The sequence below is a fragment of the Mercurialis annua genome, linkage group LG5, assembly GCF_937616625.2.
Source record: "Mercurialis annua linkage group LG5, ddMerAnnu1.2, whole genome shotgun sequence".
NCBI lineage: Eukaryota > Viridiplantae > Streptophyta > Magnoliopsida > Malpighiales > Euphorbiaceae > Mercurialis > Mercurialis annua.
Genome location: NC_065574.1, coordinates 50,255,352 through 50,273,459, shown reverse-complemented (window position 1 = coordinate 50,273,459; position 18,108 = coordinate 50,255,352). Strand labels below are relative to the sequence as shown.

General features: G+C 30.3%; 2 protein-coding genes and 1 long non-coding RNA gene across 6 annotated transcripts; 2 read left to right on the top strand and 1 right to left on the bottom strand.

The window, feature by feature from the left end:
• Window positions 1-1,122: 1,122 nt before the first annotated feature.
• Window positions 1,123-2,263, bottom strand: LOC126681334 (uncharacterized). Its single transcript, XR_007641372.1, has 2 exons — window positions 1,953-2,263; window positions 1,123-1,651 (listed from the first exon to the last, which is right to left on the bottom strand). It is a non-coding gene; the product is annotated as an uncharacterized LOC126681334 (long non-coding RNA).
• A 122-nt stretch (window positions 2,264-2,385) lies between these two features.
• On the top strand, window positions 2,386-9,990 carry LOC126681333 (uncharacterized). Of its 4 annotated transcripts, XM_050376877.2 has the most exons (15): window positions 2,434-2,655; window positions 4,476-4,511; window positions 6,154-6,245; window positions 6,443-6,624; window positions 6,899-6,971; window positions 7,104-7,178; window positions 7,259-7,369; window positions 7,452-7,494; window positions 7,804-7,894; window positions 8,560-8,662; window positions 8,748-8,843; window positions 8,978-9,010; window positions 9,296-9,395; window positions 9,515-9,599; window positions 9,702-9,990. In XM_050376877.2, exons 3-15 carry the CDS (start codon window positions 6,156-6,158, stop codon window positions 9,826-9,828), a joined length of 1,209 nt encoding a protein of 402 aa, XP_050232834.1. In that variant the 5' UTR covers window positions 2,434-2,655; window positions 4,476-4,511; window positions 6,154-6,155; the 3' UTR covers window positions 9,829-9,990. The 4 variants fall into 4 exon arrangements, with proteins under 4 accessions (XP_050232836.1, XP_050232834.1, XP_050232835.1 ...); XM_050376879.1 differs by lacking the exon at window positions 4,476-4,511 and having other exon boundaries at window positions 2,386-2,448; XM_050376878.2 differs by lacking the exon at window positions 4,476-4,511.
• Window positions 9,991-13,001: 3,011 nt separating this feature from the next.
• LOC126683056 (zinc finger protein 4-like) lies at window positions 13,002-15,945 on the top strand. The gene is made up of 2 exons (XM_050378882.2): window positions 13,002-13,251; window positions 14,738-15,945. Exon 2 carries the CDS (start codon window positions 14,825-14,827, stop codon window positions 15,581-15,583), a length of 759 nt encoding a protein of 252 aa, XP_050234839.1. The 5' UTR covers window positions 13,002-13,251; window positions 14,738-14,824; the 3' UTR covers window positions 15,584-15,945.
• Window positions 15,946-18,108: the final 2,163 nt, after the last annotated feature.

The following is an 18,108-nucleotide window of genomic DNA, read 5'->3' as shown; positions in this document are numbered from 1 at the left end:
TTATAAAAATAAAAAATTAATTAATAAAAAATCATGTTTTATAGAAACGGGGTCTTGATATAAAATTAAAAAATTAATTAATAAAAAATCATGTTTTATAGAAACGGGGTCTTGATTTTTTTTTAATAATTTTATACTTAATTAATAATACAAGATAGTGATACAATTTAATTAATTTTTAATAGGCTGAAGGTATAACAAAGCTCTCTTAGTTTTTCATAAAGTACAAGACAACATTTTAATTTTTTTTTTGGGTATAAATCGGCCCTTTAATTTTTTTTGGAACAAAAAAGCCCTTCCATCCAAAATCTCAGTTAATTGATGACGTGGTATATAAGGAAAAAAATTCAAAAACAATCTTGATGTTTAAAAAACTTACCAAATTTATACATATTAATTTTTTTAGCACATTTCACCCTCTTCTTCTTTTAATCATCAAAATTATTTAGTATTTTATATATAACTATAAAATCATATTTATTTAATTAAAATTAATTAAATTTGTTTAATGAATTTTAAAATATTAAAAACCATTTAGTAACGGTCTACTATCAGTTAACTAATAGGTAGTTAACTATTGGTCTACTATCAATATAATATATTTGTTTGTCCTTTACGATTGCGACCTTGTTGGTTATTTTTCTTAACAGATGAAAATAATATTTTGGTAAAAAAGATACATTTTTTACTATCAATTTATTAAAAGATAAATTTACTATTGATTTACTATCAGTATTATAAATATATACAAAATTAGTTTATCTTTTGATTTACTAAACGAATAGTTAACTTACAGTCTACTATCAATTAACTTATAGGTAGTTAACTATTGGTCTACTATCAATTTACTAATGGTCTACTACCAATTAACTAATAGGTAGTTAATTATTGGTCTACTATTAATTTACTATATTTCTTTGTTCTTTACGATTGCGACTTTTCTGGCTATTTTTCTCAAAATACGGAAATAATATTTTGGAAATTAACTATAAATTTATTGCTCACGGTGTACTATCATAAAATTTTATATTTTATAAATTTATCGGCGGTTCACTCACGGTCAACTAACGGTGTACTAAAAATAAATTTATTAGTTTTTTTAAAAGTACAGTATGTTTAAAATACACAATTAAAATTTACCAACAATTTATTAATCATATAATCATAATAGAAATTAGTACAAGTTTCCAACGGTTAACTTAGCGTTTACTAACAGTGTATTACAAACAAAATTATTGGTGTACCATTAGTAAACCATTGGTTAACCAACAAAAAAAATAATTACAAAATTTTATTATAAACTCCTCCGCCTTCATCACCACAACAGCAACTGTCAAACAAAGCCTAAATCGTCTTTTTTAAATCTAAAATTATTGGTTAACCATTAGTTAACCAAAGGCAAACCTGATCATAAAAATTACAAATTAAAAACTTCCTTCTCACCAAAATACTTGGATCAACCGTCAAACAATAACATCTAATATGTGGTTCACTAATGACAGCTGCAGCAGTAAACAAAGTCGTCGCACAACCGCTTATCCTAATTTTTATGGAGGAACTCAACTTACTTCCAAATCTAGATACTGGAATCAACATCCAAACCCAGATGCAACAGCAAATAAACTTGAACACAATGGCGGTGAAGACATTCCTAATCATCGGTTTACAAAGTCAATTTTTTAATCAATTTTAATGCACAGTCAGTTGCTTAATTAAATAGATATTTGAAGTACATCAAGGATCAAGCAGATTAAAGAAAATAGCTATTTGAAATACATCATGAACATCAACAAAATCAATTCTTATATTGAGTCTAATACAACAATTCTGTGGTCCAATTACGATGAAGAAATTTCGACACCATAATCAAATAACTGAAAAAACATAAACAACAATAGCCAACATGTGATTAAAAATCAAAAAGGTAATAAAATGTAAGAAAGAAAACTTACTGGTTAAGGTCGAAGATAGCGCTATGAATTTCATTAACACAAGAAATAGGACCAAGAACAAAATCAGCAGCAGATAATTCACCAATTGTCCTCTTTTCTTTGTTTTCACCTCCACTCCGCCTCGGAGCTGTTCTTTGCGGAGAAATAAAATTAGGTGAGGCGGAGATGAAACTGTGCCGTTATGACAGTGGTGGAATTAGGTGACCTGTGCCGTGACTGTAGTCGGAGAAATAGAAAATAAATTTGATTGGGTTTTGGTTGGAGAAATTGATAAGGAATATTTTAACAGTAAAAAAAGAAAATAAAAAGAAGAGGTATGCAAGAATGAAGATGAAGATCGTAAAAAAAGAAAAAGATAGGCCGGGTAGTAATAGTGAGAATAATTAGGCTTTTGTTGGTGCTGGGCCTAATTTCCTCTTTTTATTGGGTTTTCTAAGTTCAGTTAAACCCATTTCTCAAAAAATAAAGTTCAGTTAAACCCTGAACGGAGGAGAAGGTTTGAAGTGTCTGTCAATTTAATTATTTCCCGGATTTATTTCTCCTCCATCTTCTCGCTAGTAGCTACTCCGCCTTGACGGAACTGATTCCCCACTCCTTTTGCGTTCTTCCTCCGCTGCTGCCGCCAGAGTTTCTCCTTATTCGCCGCCGACGTTCCTTTTTATCCTCCACCGCTCGCTGCCGCATTTCCACTTCTCTTCAACAAGTTAGTATTGTTAGATAGTTTTGTTAATTTAACTGTTTATTCAGTAAGATTCTAGGATTAGGTGAAGTACACGTCATAGAGTTGCATTAGATAAAAAAAAGTCAAATTGCATATATCCCAAGGAGTAGAGTTTTCATTTAGAAGGTTTCTTGATCTCTTGCATGTTTTTCTGACATTATAGACTAAACTTCCAGAATCGTGAGTGGATTAGAAAAGATGTTGATATTTTCATTAATTCTTAGCAATGACGGAGGGAGGCGTAGGCTGGGGATGGCCTTGGTCCTCCCTAAGTTTTTAAAAATAGCTAGATTAGCATGTGAAACTTTTTTTTTACAATTTGGCCCTCCCTAACTTCAAAAATTATCTCCTATATATAGTGCATATTGCAATTTGGCCTTCCCGATATAGATATTCTGGCTCCGTCACTAATTCTTAGTGTTATGAGTTTTATCTGAATAATGAAATGCTTCAGTAGATGATTTGTCTCAATTAGGGATGACGAAGTCAAAATAACAACAAATATAAATGGCGTTAATATAAAAAAATATTTATTGTAATGGCTTTTTATGGATATTATAATGGTTTTTTGCTATTGGATGAAAGTGATTATAAATAATCCAATAGTGATATGTAGAGAAATATTTACTTTTACTTTTATATAAAGTAAAAGTAAATATTTTGTCACATTTATGTTTTCGTCAGCAATTGTTTAACGAACAATTGCACGAAGTGTCAAATTGCAAGAATTCAGAAGTTAATCTTCGCATTGCAAATTAACGTCAATTTGACATAATAAATATTATATTTTTAGTGACAAAATTTAATTATTTGACGAATTATTTTATCACAATTTCAATCATGATTAAAAATATTTTGTCATAAATTTTAAATTTGCTAGAATATATTGCCATAATTTTATATAATGATGAAGATGCTATTAATGGGCAAAAAATTTAATTCTATTAAAAGGCACGTTAGCCTGTCCGAATTTATTTTGTTCTTATTTTTTTAATTTTCTCTCAGATAATTATATTTGAATTCATGATTGAATAATGAATTATTTATTACTTCCATCAACAAAAAGATGAGAGCTTTTCTTGGTTTGTTTACTTTCATGCATGAATATATAGTACATTTTTAAAAATAAATTTACTATCATTCATGATATATAACTCAAACAATTAATAAATTTTATAAAATAAAGTTGTATCTCAGATATGATATGGTTTTTGATATATTTTATCAAAACTATTTTACAAATTAGGTTGTTAGGGCATGTTTCTTATAAAATTACTAATTGCCAATATTGATACCCACTGTTTCTAAACTAGTAGTTACCGTACACACGTAGGGGTGTCAACGAATTAAATCAAGTCGAGTATTGAAAAGATTGAAATTGATTCGTTTATTTTTGAGTCGAATAGAGTATTTCTCGAGTTTATTAAAAACTCACGGGTTTAACAAGTTTAATCAAGTCATATTTTTATTTAATAAATTTAATAGAAAATTAAGTTATTTAATAATTAAAAAAATACTATATTTATTTATACATATAAATAAATTTAAATTATCTATTTATATTTTTTTAATAAAAAATACATGAATTAAATATTTAAAGATTAAAATTAAATAATAATATATCGAAGTAACATATAAACATATAAACGAGTTTACTGGCAAGTTTTCGAGTCGAGTTTCACTAAAATTGAGATTGACTTGTTTACTAAACGAGCCTAAAAATTCAAGCTCGAGTCAATTTTATCAAGCCGAGTTTCAAGTATCTCGTGAGTGAGATTTATAACAGTTTTGCGTTCTGCCAGGAGGAACTCAGTTACACAATCTAATCCTCGTCAAAGGTAATCTTCCTTGTTCTATTTAATTTTAAATATTAGTAATGATTTAATGTTCAGATTCGATTCTATTGATGTTAGTGAGTTAATTCTTGTTGTTTTAATTTTAAATTTTTTTGTCAAAGATCTGTGAATTTTGGTGTTAGGGTTTATGTTAATTGACTGGTTGGTTTATTGTTCACTGCGATGCAATCGTGTAGCTAGGATTACTTCAATATTAGGTTTTATGCTTTGTTGAATTTTGATTGCGACGTGTTCGATTTGTGGATTCTTTTCGAATTGGATAACTGAATATTCATGTAGGGATTTACTTTGTGTATCAATTGCACGCATATATAGACTTATAATACTACTTTTTTTATTGTTTTTTTAATCACCATGTTCCCTTTAAAGTAACTTTATGGCTGAGTTTTATCATTGAATTTACTGATAATTAAGGGAAGGATTAAAATCGACGCATTTGATTTGTGAATTCTTTTTGAATTGGAAAACTGAATATTCATGTAGAGATTTACTATGTATATCAATTACATGTTGTTTTCAATTAAGTCCTATCTATAGTATAGCACTAGGTAGCGCGGACACTTTATTCAATCAACGTTTCCCGTTTTGAAAAACGTGTTGGACACTTGGCTTTTCTGGTGAGAAACTTCATGATTACATAGAAAATCTTAAAATAATACTGTTCCGCCGAGTCTGTGTTCAAGTCCTCCGTTTCCTGTGTCCGTGTCCGTGCTACCTAGATATAGCAGTATGATTAAGTACTTGCAAAGGAAATAGAACGATAACGAAAAGGCCAAAGTAGTTATTTTCTAGTTCTCCTGTCTCTGTTATTTCAGTTTATTAAGCGAGAAATAGAAAAGGTGTCACTTGAGTTTTGTGGTTACAGTTCCAATTTTCATCTATCTATATTTTTTTCCCTCCTAAATAGACCTTTTCTATCTTCAATTTTTGTTTTGATTCATGTGACTCACATAGGTTACCTGGTTAATGTAGATTTATAATACTTTCTTTGTTTGGAAACACTGTTTTCCTTTTAAAGTAACTTTGATGGTGGAGTTTTATTATTAAATTTTCTTATGGCTATTTGCGTTTGCAGCAGTAGAGGTATTTAAGTTGCATAATCGTGTTTGGGTATGGTCAAAGGAAGAGTGATAACACAAAATACTATGAGGTTTTCGGTGTCCCAAAGACTGCTAGTGACTTTCACCATCTAATTTTTTTTTGGAGACTGTTAGGTTCTTATACGCAATGAATTCTTCCATCAGTAGAGTAGTCTTAGTGGATATTCTTATCTTAGATTTCCGATTTTAGGAAATTACGTTTCAAAATGTAATTTGTAATTTTGGATTTGCTCTCTCGGTATTGTCGAGGAGTCACTTCATCCTTATATTTTTCATATTTCATTTATTGAAGTTTATTTTATGATTAATAAAAAAAAATTATGCCACATTTTATTTTTGAGATTGAAAGAAAATTTTCTTTTGAAATTTCCAGCAAAGGTAATGGATTTTTTTATGTATATTTGTTTTTTGTTTAAATGTGGATTATTCAATTGTTTCCTCCTTCCTCATTTTGTTTTTGTTTCTATATTTGTTTGACAAATCATGTTGGAAATTGAGAAATTTTGTATCATTTGAATGTTTAGGAATGAAAACGATATCAAGGAAGTCCAAAAGAACTAGATACAGTGACAGTGATTTTGAAGACCATGATGATTTGGAAAATGGGAACCTAATGGTTAGTAGATCTTTGTTTTATTATTTTATGCCTTATCATCATTTTGTTTTGACAATTTGAAGGGAATGAGTTTATAAAATGTTTTACAAACTTGAGAATCAACAAAATCGAATTGAATGTTTTTGGTTTTAGAGTTCCAAAAAGAAGTTATGTATGTTTTACTTGATGATGTCTTAATTTTAATTTTTCAAATGCAGATGGAAGAAGAAACAAGTAATGAGGATGATGATGATCAAGAGGTAGAGGAGGAAGACGACATGGAAGAATTAAATGAGGAAGATGGAAGTGAAGGAGAGGATGATTTGGAGGATGATAACAGTAAAGATAATGAAATGGAAGACCTTGAGAAAGACTACAAGAATCTTCGTAATCAAGAGCTGTAAGCGTCCTATTTCATACTCTACTATTCTGTTTTTCCTCCATCGAGAATTGCATGGAAAAGCGTTTACGACATGTTATGCTGTTCATTTGTTTCGACTAGCTTAAATCAGAAACATGAGTGCTGTTGTATTTTTTATGCCTTCTAAAACTTCCTGCTTCTGTTCGTTGCAATAACTAGTTTGTTCTATCCCTAGATTCGAGCAGAATAGTTTTTCCGCAGGTATATTGGCTCAGTTGCTAATATCTAGTTGTGTTTCTTCTTCTTTCTTCAGAGATATATTGAAGAACCTCACACGCCATAAGGAGGAAGATCTTCTTAAAGGTCAAGCAGTCAAGAACCAAAAGGTACAAATTTCCTTCTAATTTTCATTATGAGCGTCTTGTATTTTTGTTTTTGTTTCAACATTTTTTTGATTGGTTTATTGACTGAGTGACTATAGTTGCTGCCGTCTTGATAATTTCTAATCTTTGTTGAAGGCTCTATGGGACAAAATTCTTGAGTTTAGGTTCTTACTTCAAAAAGCATTTTCAGCTTCAAATAGATTGCCACAGGTGTGCTCTTTTTATTATTTTATTTTTGTTGAATAATTTGTTGAATCTTGAAGGTTTGATAATAATAATAACATTTGCAGAATCCAGTTAGGTCTTCTTTTTGTGATTCAGATGAAGGAGTTGGGTCAGCTTATGCTGATTTGATTTCCTCTTCCAATAAGACTTTGGAATCTTTGCTGGGATTACAAGAGGTATTGTATTTTTCATGAACTACATTATGCTGCCTTGTTATTGTGGCTACTCTATAGTAGTAAGTTTCTTCATCTTTTTCAGGCTTTACTTGAAAAGAATCCATCTATTTCTCAGTCTTCCGATGGTATGTAACAAACATCATTTCACATTTTAATGTTTGTTGTTTGTGATTGCAGCCTCAGTCAATTGTATGTTAAAAGCAACAGATATTGAATATGTTGATTTTATTCTTTGCATTATAGTATATTACGACATTGGTGATGTGGATATGAGACTTTTGTTGCAAAGTTCATCTGCTGCTTTTTATTAACATTCCTGTATCTTTAATCCTTAGCAACTGTTAGTTTGCTGCAAAATTCACACATCATGTCTACGTCATGAGATTAGGATTTGGTTGATTTGAAAATTTTCTTGTCTCTGTTTTTTTCTTTAGTTTCTTCTGGCAAGAAGCATGCACAAGATTCTAAGAAATCAGATGCAGAAAGCGAGAAAGAGTGGTTACAAATTTCCGAAATGCACATGAGGTATATCGTCCATCTTTGATGCATTTCTGCTTCCTTTTTTATTTACATCAGTAGGAAGTTTTCTAGTCTTAATCCTATCCCACTGCAGCGGTTTTATAGTAGCCTTTTGCTCTATCTATGAGAATCAGCTTGCACTCCATCTAGTTGTTTTACTTATATAATGCTTGTAATTCCTTGTCCAACTGAATTGTAGTTTTAGGAACTCTAATTGGTTTTTGATGTGCAACTGTACTGGAAATATCTGCTGCATTGTACTACAACGAATTGAAAATTTGATTCTAGACAATCTCATGATGTTGCATATGGTTTTTTAATCTACTGTATGGTTGAATTTTAATGATGATCTCTTTCCTTTTTCATATCAAATTAGTGTCTTGACTGGGAGAATTTGCTTGGTTAATTTTCTGTTCTCTGTTTCCTTTCATGGAACAGATATTTGACAAAGGGGCTTTATAATTAGATTGATCTATAGCATGCAATCAAATAATAGTTATCATATAAATGTTAACTATTAAAATTGTTTATTTGCTTGTTTAGAACGAAGTCTTAGGTGGGGCAGATTTTGTTTCTTAAACAAAATGCATCTTCCTATCTGCTTGCATTTACATCTAAAGTATTATTGTTTGATAATTGAAACTGAAACTTCAAATACTTCTTTTCTGTAGAATAGTCTCTTTTCGGGACAAATCAATTGATAAATGGCAGAGAAAGACGCGTGTGACAACTGGTGCTGCTGCTATTAAAAGCAAATTGCAAGCCTTTAACCAGGTCTGCTTTATGTTCAATTGAAACGCAGGCAATAATATTTCTATTAGTATAAAGCAATTCACATGGTTTTCCTTTCCCCACACAGGATATTAGTGCACAAGTTGCTTCTTATATGAGGGATGTAAGTAGAATGACGAAGCAAATGCAGCTAAGCAGATCAGCAGTTAGCGTATTTGGAACAGTAAGTTAATCTAATACCCCAATTATTGTTCAGTTTTCTAGAGCAAATTCATGGCATGAGATTTAGAATTTTTTCAGTCATTTTTTTTTCTCTTCAAAGCACCTTGTTCTGATTACTGACATTACTAAACACAGGTTCTTGAGAAGCCAGAGATTAGAAATGGAGAGGTAATACATATACACTTCATATAATTTCAGTGAAGAACTATTATTCCCGCTCATTATTTACTGTCATGGATGAATTTGAACTTATTGGGGCAAGGTTGGGCTCATCTACTAATACTATTTATATGTTTATGCCCATATCGTTTCTTTAGATATGATGCACTATGTGCTTGTTCTCATGTGTGTATTTAAAATTACAATTTAGTGCTTAGCAGCATTGACCGGCATTACAACTTGTGGTCTAGATCTTTATATCGATTTAACAGGAACTCTTCTTGTCCTTATTAGGAATCAATCCCTGATGGAGATCCTGAACTTCTTGACGATTCTGAATTTTATCAGCAATTGCTAAAGGAATTCTTCGAGACAATTGACCCCTCATCTGCTGGTTAGTCTCGTCTCGTTTTCATCTTTTTGCATTCACAGAAGAGTACATTAAGGTGGTTTCTAAAGTGAGCTCTACTTGCATTTTGTACTATTTTACAACTTGCTACTCCTTGACTTCAGAGATGGCTTTCTATGCTATGAAAAAACTGCGAACTAAAAAGAGAAAAATTGTTGATAGGCGTGCCTCTAAGAGTCGCAAGATCAGGTTAGTTATAAACGTTGAGCCTTTCAAGTTGGAACATCTTGTTAGTTATATCGACTTTAATTCAAGTTGATCATGACGTTTAACCTTAAAATGATCTTGTAGGTACAATGTTCACGATAAGATTGTTAGTTTCATGGCTCCTCGACCCATGAACCTTCCTCCTACAGCACCCAAGTTATTTGAGAATTTGTTTGGACTCAAGACCCAAGAGCCAGCTTCTGCAGTGTAGTTTTGCGCCAAGCTACTGTTAGAGTATGTGGTCTAAGTTTTGAATTACAAATTTATGTAATGTATTCATTTAAGTTAAAAAGATAATCAATACTAGTTCCCTATTGTATCAGAAATGTAACATTCTTTTTAATTTTATAATCAAAGATGCGCAATTGTGTAATCCTGTCACAGGGCAATCCGTTATACAGGCATTTCATGTTGATTTATTTAAATCTGCAGTCACTTTTAACCAATGAATACTGAATTCTGTTGAGTCGCTCCAAATCTAACACACTACTGGTATTTGCTTTTTGCAATTTATACTTCTCAAAATGAAGCCAATTCAGATTCATTACATACTGATGTTCTTTAATCAAGCACTATTTTTTTTTTTTGATAAAAGAAGTATTGTACAGATATCTAACAAGAAGCATAGGTAAATAATGTGCAACAGTATTTCTATTGAAGCTCATAAGTCTCCAGCTTCCTCATCTCCCCAACCCGGGGAAAAGAAAGCACGTTATCTAAACGCCCTAAGAAACTTAAAACTCGAGATATGTATCTAAAATCGGAAAAGAAGCTGAAAGGTTTTGACACAATTTGCCTCTTGATGCTCATCTACCCTCTGCTTTGCCAATGCTACCTATTACGTATTCAGCTGCAAGATTGGTTGTCCTAAAGATGATGTGGTTATAGCACAACATATTAAAACTTCATACAACCACACAATGTAGCAGTTGCAAGATATCATTCTTCTGTAATTGATAAAAAAAAAAAGGCCAAACACATATTTAGGTCCCTGCACTATCACTCTTTTCCAACTTAAGTCCCTAAACTATAAAACGTTTAAAATAAGTCCATACACTATCAAAAACATCTATTTTAAATCCCTATTGTTGCGCAAGTTAACGGAATGTGGATGACGTTAACAATTACATATCAAAAATGCTATTTTGATCTCTGCACTATCATTTTGTTCCAAATTAAGTCCTTACACTATTACAAACATCAATTTTAAGTCTTTTTATCACATAATTCAAATAATATTAATAATATTTTTATTTTCTTCTCTTTTTTAATGTTATTAAATTTTTTAGCATTTCCAAAACTAGAATCATCTCCGACTATTAATAAAAAAATTGTAATTTAATTTAAAATTGTAATTATTTAAAATTTATTAATTTAATTAAATAAAAATAATTTTTTTATTTATACAATAATTTTTTATTTTATACAATTAATTTTTTATTTTTATAAAAAAATTAAATATATTAAAAAATTGTTCGTCTACCTCGCAATCTTTAAAATATCACATTTTTAGAAATAATTATTTTTATTTAACTAAATTAATTTATTTTGAATTAATTAATTTTGAGTAATAAAAAATTTAAGTTAGATTTATAGGCAAGGACTCAAATGGTAAAAAAATTATAGTGTAAGGACTCAAAATTTTAATTTCATAAATTTTAACTACAACCAATCTCAGAGTCAAGCGTTTGTATCTCACTCTCTAACAGAATGACACGGAGGGACTTAAATCAGAGACTTTTTATAGTGCAGGGACTTATTTTAAACGTTTTATAGTTCAGGGACTTAAGTTGGAAAAAAGTGATAGTGCAGGGACCCAAATATGTGTTTAGCCTAAAAAAATACAAAAATTAGATTTAAAAAATGGATAGGCCAATAATATAGAAACTTTAATGAGTTTAGCTTCTAATTTAAAGCATTTTATGTATATTGAAATCAAAAAAGTTAAATTTTAAGATATGATGTTTCCATAAAACACTTGACAAAATAATATGGGTCCATAATTTAGGCAACATAGGGTCCATCCAATTTGTCCTATAGCTAAGGGACATGAACATGCACATAGGAAGATGACATATAATGATTATATGTGATTGTTTCAAATACTATATTTAACCATTTTCATTTTCATTTTCCTTATTCTTTAACATATATGTTTTTTATTATTAATTCATTATATATGTGATAAAGCAAAACTGTATGGGCAAATATGAAGTGTTCATGTGCATCTTAAATTGCTGCAACAAAAATAGAGATGGGAGATGTTATGGGACTCCATCTAATAAGAGAAAAATTGTCTTTCTTTTTATATTTTTTAATTTATATAGCAAACAAGAAAAAAATAATAAAAAAAGTTAAGAGAAAGTGAAGGAAAACTCAAAGAAACTTGAAAAGAATGTGGCCACATATTATGGTGTTATACCTTTACAAAGTGGAAATAGAATCATTTTTCTTTTGAGATATGGATCACTAGCATATTTGTATTATTCAATTATATTCTTTTATCTCTTCTTTTCAAAACATTGTAATAAAAACAATTAAATAACCATTTCAATATTACATATGATTTTAATAATTAATCTATATATCTTGAAAATAAATTAAAGTGCAATTATTTTTATAATTTTAATCGTGTGAAACGCAACTGTGAAAACATTAAATAAGAAAAATATTAAAATAATCTAAAATAAAAGATAAAAATTAAATATGTTAAAATTATTATGAAATATTAAATAAAATTATGTTAAAAGTGCTCTAAAATATACACAATAAATATGAATAATTAATTATATTTTGAAATAAAATTATTAAAATAGACTAAAATAACTTTCCAACCCATAAATTTATAGATGGGAAAGAACCTTTTGAAACTAAAACTTGGTGATTGGTTTTGTTTCACATAATTTTTAGAATAAAATTACATTTTGTATTTTTTTAACTTTATTTTGCAATGGCTAATTATTTAAAAAAAACCCACCTTATAACATTTATTCGTTCCTGACTTAGGAAAAAGTTCATTTGTATCCTTTTTTTGATTTTTTATTTTCGTCTCTACCCTAAAGAGCTAATTTGACTTCTTTTTATTTGAAAAAAATATTTAAAATGATCTTTTATATTTAGTTTATATTCTAATTAAACATTAATATTATTAATTATTTATAATGTTTTCATCTTTTAATTAATTTAATTGTCAAAAATTTAACTTTTAGGATAGAGATGAAAACAAAAAATAGAAAAAAGGGTACAAATGAACTTTTTCCTACGTGAGGGTATAAACGAAAAAATATTATAAGGTGGGGTTTCTTTTAAGTAATTAGGCGTTTTGCAATCAAATTTTATTTAGAAAAAAATGAAAAAAATATATATTTGATTTTATAATTATTGGTTGCTGTTCCTGACTTCTCTGACTTTGCTCCATCATCATCTCCATTCTTTCACTTCTGCTTTCCCATAATTGTTCTTCATGACCTTACCCTTTTTTTTCTCCATTTATTATTCTCTTTCACCTAATCCATAACATAACTAGTAAAAACTTCAAAACAAACATACCCTATTGCTACTCCTACTCACTACTCCAAATTTGTACCATGTCCTTCATGCATTATGCCACCATTTTTCAACATACTGCTCCCTTGTAAGCAACCCTTTTGTAGTCCTTAGATTTGTTTTTTTCTGATGATTTTTTGTTTGGGTTTATGTATTCCTAGTTTAAAGTTTTAATCTTTTCCTCTCTTGTACTTTATGTTTCAGTAAGTGGTAGTTAAAAGCTTGTGTCTTTTTTGTGATTCTGGTTTGGGTTTTGGATTTTGGTTCAAGGGTTTGAGAGTTTGAAGTATTTGATTGTATGTTTGTGTTTAGTTCTAATTCTTTTATTGCATACTGTAGCCATGATTGAGGAGTCTTTGTTTTTATGAAATTTGGCAGGTTTTTTGCTTGCATAATTGTTAAAAATGTTATCTTTTGGTTGTAATTTGGAGGATTTATGATGAAGGATTGATCACATTTCTGTGCCTGTAAATTTGTCTGCTAAAATTGGTTAAAGGTGGATTTTTAAATGCTTAGTTTCATTTTTCTGATCACAAGTTGTAAATCTAAAGATCATAAGTCAAAACTTTAGATCTCTTGAAAGCATTTAACTTTTTGCCAGTTGCTGATTATGTTTCCTATTGTTTTGGAACCGGAACTTTTTCGGTTATTAAGTTTCGGGAGAAATTATGCTTTATGCCTTTATTATATGAGATCAAGTATCTATTCTTGATCATTTATGGATTGTTTGCACTGGCGGATTGAAGAATTTATAGTATTTGTGTTTATAGGAAAAAGGTCGTAGTGTTTTCGGGCAAAGTAGACTTTTCGAATGGTTACCTTCGTTTCCATTGTTATTGTAATGAAATAGAGAAGGCAAAGATTCTTGTTTAAGTTTTCAATTTTAGTGTTTCAAATGATGCCATGCCTTTTGGATGCTTGACATATATCCCGCTTTAGGTGTAATCCAATGAACACAGTGTGTATGTGATATCATTCCTAAGTTCTTTGTAATTCTTAAGCATTAGTTTCTTACTACGTATTTGATTGCTGTTTTACATCCTCTGTTTGCCGCTGGTAGCAAGCTTCGGTAATCCTTCTAGCTTGAGTATGGAAACTACATCGTTTTCGTGACTGATATCAGTTAGCTCTTTTATTTATTTATGCTGAATTTTCTATTAGTATGCCCTTCTTCCTAGTTTGTCTGTTGCACACTGTCTATTTCAATGATCTGTTTGTAGAATAGTTTTTCAGTCTGCGTTAAGCTGAAGCGGTTGAATGTGTGAGGAAAATAATTAAAATATATTGAAGGGTTAAGGTGGTGATATACTGTAAATTCTAATGTATGATTATTTACTAGATTGAGTTCAAGTCTTCTGGAAGTTGCATAACTAGGTGAATTCAAATGTCATTGTTAAAAAAGTTAAATGTGTCGTGTTTAGTAATTTAGTGCTATTAAAATAGTTAAATTTGGGAAAGGTTACTAGGGAAGAGAATGTGATGTAATACGAAGAAATTATTGTTCTTATTGCATGTTTTTGAATCTTAGAAGTGAGAACTGTGCTAAAACTGATGCGTATCTTCTACAAATACAGGTAAAGCATCACTCAATCAGCATTAGCAGGCTTGTTTCAGTTTTTCTCTTATATAGATTGGCTAAAGCACTCTGGTTTTACTCAGTCATGACACCTTCATACTCCAAACCGGATTCCGAAAATGATTCAGATATCAGCAGCCAGGTAGCATCAAACATATCGTCGCATGAACCATCTGCAGATCCTTCCAGGGACTACAACACTACCCCATCTTCCTCTCTGACAGAACTTTCTCGGCTTCAACAGGGACAAATACCGGTTTCCCTCAATTTATCGCTTACCTTCAACGGTAGTGAAATTGAGTTGAAAGGCACAGGCGAAAGTAGCAACGAAGCAGCTGAGCTTTCTCCAGCTACTGCGGGTGTCCCCCGAGTTTTCTCTTGCAATTACTGCCGACGCAAGTTTTATAGCTCACAAGCCCTCGGAGGCCACCAAAATGCTCATAAACGGGAACGAACAATGGCAAAGCGTGCAATGCGCATGGGAATATTTTCCGATCGGTATACTAGCTTGGCATCTCTTCCGCTTCATGGCTCTGTTTATCGGTCCCTTGGGATCAAAGCTCATTCCGCTATGCATCAGAATATCATACCTTCATCACATAAGCCTCCTGATCATGCTAGAGGTGGAGTTAGGTTCGAGCAAGGTTATTACGGGATGCCGGTGTTCATGGAAGATGATGATATGAGCTTACACTGGCCTGGAAGTTTTAGACAGGTAGGCGAATCAGCCGGGGGCAGTAACTTCGGTTTAGAGTATGCTCAAAGCCCTAATACAAATTTTGTAGGAAGGACTTCACAGCCAAGGACAGAGACCTCTGCACCAGATCTTACACTGAAGCTGTGAATTTTTTGTTATTTTCAGTTGAAGCTGTGAATAGTGAGATATAAAATTGGCAAGGGCTGCAAGCTGTGGCACGGAAATGCCGAAATCGGAAATGCCGAAATCGAAACGTTAAAGTGGAAAATGCTGAATAGAAAATCGGCAAAATGACATTTTTTACAAGAATAAGTTATAAATATTGAGTCTTAGGGTTTCAGAAGTGTTTCTGAAAACTAAAACGAAATGCCGATATGTAAGATTCGAGAAATTTCCATGCAATGTAGCATTTAGTTCTTCACTGTACCAGACTACACTAGCTATTTCTGCAATGTATTCATATGATGTTGAATTGCTTAGGAAATCAATGATACAAAGAGTTCAAAGCATGAGTTCATAGATTCATATTTTCATGTTACAAACCATACTCAATAATCAGTTATCAGATGGAATTATTTATAAAGAAAATAAATAGTTAATTTTGTTCAAAACTTAAATAGTAATTTTTTTAATTCTTTTTAGATGGAGTAGATAAACATATAAATATCTCATTGAAGGCTCGACCGTGTGAGCTATATAATAAAAAATAATTCGTTCATTTTATTTTATTTTGATAATTAGGATAGGGGAAGCATTTGTGGGAGAAATCGATCTCACGAATTAATAAATTGCTGCCCATCGCTTATATCATTTAAGTTATAACTCATTGGTAGTTCATCCATTTACACTAATCTATACTTATATACTTATATAATTGAAACAGAGCATTTTTATGAATTCCTACCTTTTAAAACTACTTATTTTCATTCTATTTTTTTTATTAACATTTAATTATAAGAATTATAATCTATTTAGACTACTAAATTATGTGAAATAACAATTCTATTCAACCACCATTACTGAAAATTAAAAACTCGAAACCAATCACACCTAATACGAGAGAAAGAAGAGAAAAATACTTTGAAGCATAACTTACGTATACATGTGATTTTGATTATTATTATTATTTTGTTTATTAAAATTGCATGATGTTATGGAATATTGTTTCCTTCACAGGGCGAGTAGAAGCATTGAAAATTTTATAAGCAAAAGAGAAGCATGTGTTGGAAAAAATGTTTCTAAAATTTGAGTCTTTCTGCATAATGCAACTAGTTTTTTTGCTGGATAGTTGTCTTCATTGGAGTAAAATCATGACTTAACCCATCTAGAGGCCCCTGTACTTTACACTTTTTTTTTCCGTAGGTTCTTATACTTTATTTTTGTATTATCTGGTCCTTCTACTTACATATTTTCGATTTTTAGGTCGTTTTTGAATTTTTTTCAATCCCTCTACTTACAATTGTTTTTTCCTCCAGTCCCTATACTTACAATCTTTTTTTCCTCCAGTCACACAAAATGACTGGAAAAAACTCAAAAAGGATCTGAAAAATAAAAATAGATAAGTAGAGGGATCAGATAATACAAAAATGAAGTATAAGGACCTACGAAAAAAAAGTGTAAAGTACAGGGGTCTTTTGATTGGTTTGGCCTAAAATCATTAACAAACCATCTGAATTGGATTATAAGACCTCAAATTATGCCTATGATTTTCTCGGAATTTATTACCCACCAATCAGAGTGGTTTTAGAATTTTGACTGTTTATCTTGAATTTTTACATTGATCATTTATTTTGATGATTTGACCTTTTCGAACTCTGTCTGTAATAGGTTCGGGAAACAAAGAGAAGATGACATATCTAAGATTAGGGGGGAGATCCTCAGTAGTGGTGGAGAAGCGGGTGCTCTTTTCCCCTCAATAGGGTGCTCTTCTCGGCTAGATCACCTTCTTTTCAGGGAGATGTAATGCTTTATCTCTTTTCCTAATTCAATAAATATACAAAAAATTTCATATTTCTTGTGTTATTAATTTGCAATGTAAGATTGTAAGCAAACTTTGAAATATTTTTATTATATAACTGATTGTTTAATTTTATTATAGGTCGTGTATAAAGAATATAATAATAGATAATAAATTATACAATTTTAATACATATTTTAGTATAGAATATAATTATTTAGATAAATATTAATGGGTCAAATAAACAATTTATGCAACTAAAAATTTATAAAAGAATTTTAATATATACAAATGTGAATAATAAAACTTTATAAATAGTTTTGTTTACATTCAACACTCTAATAGACTAAGAATGAAAATTTTAATTGGAGAGAAATTACTGAATCCGTAGAGCCAATCTCTATTATTATGGAGGTTTGTGGGAGATTTTTTAAGTGATAATTACAAACAGTCATATAACATTTAGTTTTTAGAAAAAATTATACTCAGTTTTATTTTATTATATTTTATAGAGAAGAACTTGCGTTGATTACACATAAATTAGTGTGAGAGATAATATAATATAATATCAGTTTTCGATAAGAAAAATTGATAAGTTGTGCTGATAAAAATATTAAAAAATAAAATGTGGATTAATAAGTTTAAATATAAGATAGAATGCTACAATTAGTTTATCCATCTTTTTATTTTTCTTATTTGATTGTACGTAAAGATA

What these genes read in the sequence shown, in the direction of transcription:
- LOC126683056 (XM_050378882.2), top strand. Translation starts at nt 14,825, where the DNA reads ATGACACCTTCATACTCCAAACCGGATTCCGAAAATGATTCAGATATC.
- LOC126681333 (XM_050376876.2), top strand. Translation starts at nt 5,950, where the DNA reads ATGCCACATTTTATTTTTGAGATTGAAAGAAAATTTTCTTTTGAAATT. An exon ending in TATTTCTCAGTCTTCCGATG is followed by an intron (nt 7,495 to 7,803) that starts GTATGTAACAAA and finishes TTTTTTCTTTAG; the next exon opens with TTTCTTCTGGCAAGAAGCAT. An exon ending in CAGAGATTAGAAATGGAGAG is followed by an intron (nt 9,011 to 9,295) that starts GTAATACATATA and finishes TGTCCTTATTAG; the next exon opens with GAATCAATCCCTGATGGAGA.